Here is an 8,015-nt window from a genome sequence, read left to right as displayed (position 1 = left end):
TTCACCACTTTCATAAAAGAGGAAAAAGGAAAACCAGCAAAACCCATCAAATAATAATGACCTCACCTGACCTCCCTCCCAACTATTAAAGGTGATAGACCCATCCTTAAAGATTTCTTTAAAAACACGTCAAAAGTAATACAAAAACAGCCCATAAATTTATCTGGGTACGGCCCCGTAATTCTCAAAATCAGTGGGATAGAGAGAGATACACAATTACTTGCACAGCCTAAAGTAGGAATCGCCAGAACGCAGATGTTTTATCTTTGTTTAATAGACTGGCTAAAAAGAGGTGACAAGGCTGTGAGTGCTGGGAGTTGTGGCGAATATACATACTGTGAACATGCGCCCCAGATGCATGAAGTTTGGCAACGCCGGCGGGGATCGATCAGCTGTGAACTGTCAAGAATCGCCTCGGGACTCTATACACGATCCTCGAGACTCTCGACACAAAACACGGAATAATGAAAACCGCATGTAATTAAGTTCGTAAAAAATGTGTTTATTTTGTAGTTCAGTTTTTGATTAAACGAAATTAAAGTAAACTGTGAGTGTGCCTTACTTGCTCTCCGCAACGGCCACATTGGTGACCCCGACGACAGTAAAAGTGCAAAGTGCCCGCTTAGGTTATGCGACCTCGTGCCTAAGTTTCTTTAGTGCTTTGACCGATTTTTCGCTTCGTTCACGGACCTAACATTCACGAAACAACGACATTATGCCTGACACAGATCAACCATTGTCATCTCAAGCCTCTGCTGTGCCCGTCCAAGCTGATGACTCGTCCATAATAGCCCGGGTAGGAATAAAAGCACCAGAATTCTGGCGTACAGAACCGGAACTGTGGTTTCTCCGATTAGAAGCACAGTTTCGACAAGCTAAAATAACCGCAGACAATTGCAAATTCGACCATACGGTGGCTAGTTTAAATAGCGAGGTTCTTTCTGAGGTGGCAGACCTTCTAAGAAATCCAACAACAGGTAGGGCCTATGAAGACCTGAAAGCACGTCTTCTCGATAGATACGGCATTGGCCCCGATGAAAGGATACACCGCTTAATGGAAATGACCTTGGGTGACCTTAAACCGACGCAGCTTATCCATAAAATGCAAGCTTTAGCTCTGGGAAGTATTAGTGCACAGGTGCTTAAAAACTTATGGTTGGATCGTCTACCACCACAAGTTCGAGGCGTCATATCCATACTTGATGGCGATATGGAGGAACTAGCCAAAAAGGCAGATAGTTACATGCGTAGCGTTAGCTTTCCCGTCATGCCGATCAGTGAAGGCCCCGCCCTAGACAGAACAGTGGCTGCGTTAAGCGACCAGGTGAGCGCTTTATCTAAGAAAGTAGCTGCCAATGAGCAAACGCAACAGGCGCAACAGGTTAAAGCCTCCAACAGCTCACCCACCCACAGCCTCTGTTATTATCATCGAGATTTGGGGCTCTAGCAAAGAAGTGCAGACCGCCATGCACCTTTACAAAAAACGACCAAGGGGTGCAGTAGTGGCGACAACTGCAGCCCCTCATAGGCCACGTCGCCTGTTTATAACAGACAGCACTCTCCAGCTCCAATTCCTGATCGATACAGGCGCAGACTTAAGTGTACTCCCTCGTAGGATGGGCTCAGCGACTCAACCCAGTTCCGTGTGCCTTTATTCTGCTACCGGTTCTTGCATCCGAACCTACGGGCAGAAGCAGCTTACTTTAAACTTGGGACTCGGCAAACCAGTCACATGGACATTCGTCGTCGCTGATGTCACTACAGCTATCCTGGGAGCTGACTTCCTCTTCCATCATGGCATTACTGTGGACATGAAAAACAAGCGCCTTGTAAGTTCAGAGATTCCAAACATCATTTGTGTTTCTCGCCATGTTAACATGCCAGAAGTGGGACTGTCTACCGCGCATCCGTATAATCGCCCAGCTGGGGCTCTAGATGACCCTGAAAGAGTTCAGCATTACATCGAAACGCAAGGTGCTCCAGTTTTCTCGAAGTCACGCAGATTACCACCAGACCGATTGCAAGCTGCACGCGCTGAATTTAACGAGCTGATGGAAGCAGGCATTATCCGACCATCAAAGTCTTCATGGGCCAATCCGCTCCATATGGTTCAAAAAGCTAACGGGCAATGGCGTGCTTGCGGAGATTTCCGCCGTCTGAACGCCATAACAAAACCAGATCGTTATCCAGTGCCGCACATCCAGGACTTTGCAAATCAGTTGCATGGTAAGCAATATTTCTCAACTATCGACCTTGTACGCGCTTTCTACCAGATCCCAGTCCGCCCGCAAGATGTGCAGAAAACAGCCGTAATAACACCCTTTGGCCTATACGAATTCCTCCAGATGCCATTTGGCTTGCGTAATGCAGCTCAGACTTTACAGAGGTACCTCGACCACCTCTTTCGAGAATGCTCGTATGTGTACGTGTATATTGACGACATTTTGGTTGCGTCGGAGACAGAGGCAGAGCACGAGCGACATCTAGCATCAGTACTTCGAATCTTAGAGGCTAACGGCCTCCTTATCAACAAGGACAAGTCAAAATTCCGGGTACGTGAAGCTAACTTTCTAGGCGTCACAATCTCTTCAAGCGGTGTTCGACCACTACAGGCTAAAGTCAGCGCCATCCGTGACTTTCCACAGCCCACGTCTTATCGACAGCTGCGACGTTTTATGGGCATGCTCAACTTTTACAGGCGTTGGCTTCCAAACGCTGCAAACGAGCTCATGCCATTAACCCAGCTACTATCTAAGCAGAAAAAGAAGCAGCAGGAGCTGACTTTAACGCCAGAAGCAGCAGCCACCTTCACCAGAGTCAAAGAACTGTTGGCATCTTCTAGCCAGCTGGTTTTCCCAGCACCGAATTGTCAACTAAACATGTCAGTTGATGCCTCGGATTGTGCCATCGGTGGCGTCTTGCAACAGCTTAAAGGGGGGCACATGCAGCCTATTGCCTTCTTTTCACGGAAGCTTTCTGGAACTGAACGAAACTACAGCACCTATGACCGTGAGCTACTGGCCATATTCAGTGGTATTCATCATTTCCGCCATTTTTTGGAGGGCAGACAGTTTGTCATCTATACCGACCACAAACCTCTAACATATGCCTTTCAGCAGCGCCATGATAGACAGTCTCCACGACAAATCCGCCAACTAGAATTTATTGGTCAATTCTCGAGTGATATCCGTCATATCCAAGGTGCAGACAACATCGTTGCCGATTGCCTCTCGAGACCTGAAATAGACGCCATCATAGCGCCCATTACCATCGACTTTGACCGGTTGGCTGAAGCGCAAACTCAAGATAAGAGTTTGCAGCAGGTACTGAACGACCCAGCTAGCTCATTACACCTTCAACACATGATTCTACCGGACAGTCAGCAACCGCTTTATTGCTCAGCCCAGGATGGTCGTATACGAGTCTACGTGCCAGCTCCGTTCCAGAGGGATGTTTTCCTAAAATTCCACACCCAGTCCCACCCGGGGTATGCTGCTACACTGCGAATGATCTCTGAGCGCTTTGTATGGCGTAACATGAACCGCCAAGTGAAACAATGGTCCCGAGAATGCATCCAATGTCAGCGTGCTAAAATTGGACGCCATACCGTGACGCCTGTTGCACCGATAGGAATGCCTGATGACCGATTCGCTCATATACACATCGACATCGTAGGCCCCCTGCCGATAAACCAAAACTTTCGGTACCTTCTTACGATCATCGACCGATTTACCAGGTGGCCTGAAGCTATCCCTATTCAAGAGACAACAGCAGAAGTCGTGTCACAGAAGCTGCTTGAGGCATGGATTTCTCGCTTTGGGGTGCCAGCGACGATAACTACGGATCGAGGCAGACAATTTGAAAGCCAGTTGTTCCGCCAGCTTAATGCATTGCTTGGAGTGCAACACATTAAGACGACTGCTTACCACCCACAGTCAAATGGGTGTATCGAACGCTTTCACCGAACACTCAAAGCTGCCTTAATCGCCGCCGATGCAACATCATGGGTAGAAGCCCTTCCTTTGGTCATGCTGAGCCTTCGAAACACCTTTAAACCAGATATCAATTGCACAGCTTCAGAGTTGGTGTACGGTACTCCGGTTTGCCTCCCCGGACAGCTACTCGTCCCCGCTGCAGCGGCACCTGATGAACATAGCTTTGTCCAGCGACTTCGGCAGACCATGGGAGCATTGCGGCCAGTACCTACAAGTAACCACTCAAACCGCACAGCATATGTTCACCCAGACATGCAGAAGACGACTCATGTGTTCATCCGTACTGATAAAGTGAAGCCTCCGCTGACACCACCATATACCGGCCCTTTTAGAGTGTTGGAGCGTCATGACAAGTACTTGACAGTAGATGTTCAGAACCAACCACAACGAATTTCCATGGATCGACTCAAACCAGCTTATGTGCCACAGTCACATCAACTAGTAGAAGAACACTCATATGCCAACCGTTTGCTGTCCAATGCAATTCAACAGAACCGTTCGCAACCGCCGGGTCCCTCACTGGGAGGGAGTCCTGTGGCGAATATACATACTGTGAACATGCGCCCCAGATGCATGAAGTTTGGCAACGCCGGCGGGGATCGATCAGCTGTGAACTGTCAAGAATCGCCTCGGGACTCTATACACGATCCTCGAGACTCTCGACACAAAACACGGAATAATGAAAACCGCATGTAATTAAGTTCGTAAAAAATGTGTTTATTTTGTAGTTCAGTTTTTGATTAAACGAAATTAAAGTAAACTGTGAGTGTGCCTTACTTGCTCTCCGCAACGGCCACAGAGTGTTTAAAATATTTTGTAAGATGCTTGGATTTTAGTCCGCGGTCAATTTTTTGATATTATTTTCTTGTGATATTATTTTCTTTCTAAAAATGGACATTTTCGAAAGAAAAATAAACAATAGTATAAAACATGCGGTTTTACGTATATTTAAAATGATTTCATAAATAAACTATATAAAATCTTACCATTTAAACATGTATATCATGCGACAATAAATACGACATAGGCGCACGGACTAGTTAGTGCGGCATCTGCGACACATCAAAGATTCTAATAGATCTCTGAATTGGACTTTACCTAGCCGTACACGGTGCCGACGCGACGCTCGCCTAAGTACATTCCGCGTAAAATATTATTGCCACAAAAACTTCGCTTTGGGTCTAAAGGTATTATACGCTCGTAAATTATTACTAATAACGAAATTATTAGTTTTAATTTATTCTAATAGGTAGATAGTTAATGCCTACTATTATAACATGTTAGAGTCATCTATACCCACTTATAAATAGTATAGATAGTCTTAACTCTTTCAATACGAATGACGTATTTATCTGTTTTATATAAACTTGACTCCCAGACGGGTGTCGGATATATTCGTCTTGCTTTACTTAAATTCTCCAAACGGTTGTTGGATAAATCCGACCCTATTTAAAATTTACTACGTCTGTCGGGGGATCGGAATTGGTCCTACTCGGAATTTGTCCTACGTTTACGAATCCGGCTGAACGGTTAAAAACAGTGTTGTCAGAACTCTAAAATATTCTTAGCAATGTGACCGAAATTCAGTTCAGGGAGGGGGATACTGTGTGAAATTGAATGTGATACCAACCATACAACAACTACAACGAATAAGGCCGTTCAACCTAGAACTTATTGTTGTGTGTGTTGCAAAGATGGAAGGATTTGGTAATCAAAGATTTTTTGATCAAGAATTTATTAATTAAGCCAGAAGGTATGAAACTTTTAATAAAATTTAAATTTAAAATTAAATCAGTTTTATACTTATACAAATTATTATAAAATAGACAATATAATTATGAGGAAAATCGAAGTTTTATGACCAATATGCTCTATTTTTTTTTTAAATATACGAAACCTGATCCAACCTAGGGCCAACCTAACTCGCCCTAACTTTGTCTAATCAAATGATACCGACTGGACATCAATTTAAGCATTATTAAAATTAATTGGCTACACAACGTCCTGGTGACTTGGGTTGGCCCAAGGTTGGGTTAGGTTTTGAATATTTTAAGAAAATAGAGAATATTGGTCATAAAACTTCGATTTACCTCATATATTGCCTATTTTACTTGGATCGTTACGTTATTGCCCGGCCATTATCGTTAATATGCGAATTTTCATCGTTGACCGTAACATATACACTATACAGAATACCCCATATTTCCATATAACTTAATAATACAGTTGCCGCCCGCGTGCGCCATCTAGCTATTAACAGTTGCGACACAGACAATCCATCGCATCGGTCGCTATTTAGCTGCCGAAATTCGTAAATACGGCGTTGTCAAATATAAATACCTCCTATCCTTGCTTCTATATCGAAATACAAACCCAGGATTGTCGAGGAAAAGCCGAACCGTTCCGATCGACCGTAGGACAAAATGAGAAGGCGGAATTAGTTCTACTCAGATTTTGTCCGATTTTACAATCAAAGGAGCTGCTAGAGGAAATACCTCCCTAATACTAGGTATCATTTTCCATATGCTGAAAATGTATTACCAGAAAGTGATGAAGCATGACGAAGAAATAAAAAATAACTGGATTAATGAACTAACTAAGTGCGAGGAGGAGCAAGATGATCAAGGTATTACCGTTGATTGAATATTTGGGAAGATACGCAACCTTATGGGCTAAAGCGTGACCGCAAATATGCGTGAAAAATAGATGGCGATTCTCTCCAGTATGCGCGAAAATAATTTCGTCCGTCGCTTCTCATTAGTAATCGGCCGATCATCCCTGAGTCGTGTGGGAGAGTTTTTGCACAGGTTCGTGTTTGCCGTATTGCAATTTGGTAGTTGTTAAAAAATTTTCTTGGATATCGTTATCACAAATAGATAGATATATGTAAATGTGTTTAGTTTGTGAGACGATGGCTCCTTTAGGCAAAATTAATCAGTGTGGGTATATTAATTAAGGCTTTGATTTATAAGAACCTAAAATGGGAATCTTAAAATCTTATTAGAAAAATTAATATTAGAAAAAAATCTAATTATAAACCTCACAGATGACACCACTATCTTATGGGCAGACAATAACAAAAGCACATTAACAAGAACAATTTCTAAAGATTTATTAATGATTAAACAGTGGTTTGATGCTAATTTGTTATCTTTAAACATAGATAAGGCTAAATTGTTAAGTTTTTATGTTCAGTTCATGATTCACAACAAAGAATTGGAAGTGAATAATTTTAACAGATTTCTTGGAATTGTTATCGATCATAAACCTAAGTTTTATGGAGATATGTCAGGAGGCAAAAACTGGCTAGACGATGTTATGCTGTTAGAGTGGTTTTAAATGAACTGAGATTGATATCTGCAAAAACGGTCTATTTTTTTTTTGTCGAAAGTTGGAACTTACTTTCATACAAAAATACCTACAGTATGGAATAACATTTTGGAGTTGCATTACATTAAACGGCTTTTTGACTCGATGTTTGTTTTTAAAAAACGAGCCATTAAATATATGTGTCATAAATCTCCACAGGACATGCAGACCCCTATTTAAAGATACTTTCCTTGTGTTGCTTGTTTATTGTTGAGTCTGCTTGCCTAATATACAAAAAATATAAATTGTATCTTCAAAATAATGGCTCCTTAAAACATTAAATATCAGAAAAAAATACAATATTCCAATGCCCATCCCGAAAAGTGAACTAAGAATTCTCTTATTTACTTGAGCATAAAAATTTTTAATCATTTTCCAAATGTCATAAAAGTCTCTAGAAGTTCTCCTCGCTTTAAAAAGTCCTTAAGGAAACTTCTTAAAAGCAAGTATTTTTATAGCATTAGAATTTTTTGAAGATAGTTAGGAATAGGCCAATAGTATATAATTAGTTTTTAGTAAAGATGTAAAGGTTAGAATTTGTGATGTTACTCTAAAAAATTTTTAAGTCGTCTTGCTTTGAAATTGAAAATACATTTTGTGTTTATACTAATATGTTGAACCCACTATTGTGTATTGTTTTTAAATTATGTG

At 42.0% G+C, this 8,015-nt stretch overlaps 1 protein-coding gene across 1 annotated transcript; it reads left to right on the top strand.

The window, feature by feature from the left end:
* The first annotated feature begins 715 nt into the window (after positions 1–715).
* Positions 716–1,447, top strand: LOC126744209 (uncharacterized). Its single transcript, XM_050451566.1, has one exon. The coding sequence runs from the start codon at positions 716–718 to the stop codon at positions 1,445–1,447; it is 732 nt and encodes a 243-aa protein (XP_050307523.1).
* The last annotated feature ends 6,568 nt before the right edge of the window (positions 1,448–8,015 follow it).

The sequence above is a fragment of the Anthonomus grandis genome, chromosome 13 (genome assembly GCF_022605725.1).
Source record: "Anthonomus grandis grandis chromosome 13, icAntGran1.3, whole genome shotgun sequence".
NCBI lineage: Eukaryota > Metazoa > Arthropoda > Insecta > Coleoptera > Curculionidae > Anthonomus > Anthonomus grandis.
The sequence above is the reverse complement of the archived record's forward strand: the minus strand, read 5'-3'. Positions and strand labels throughout refer to the sequence as shown.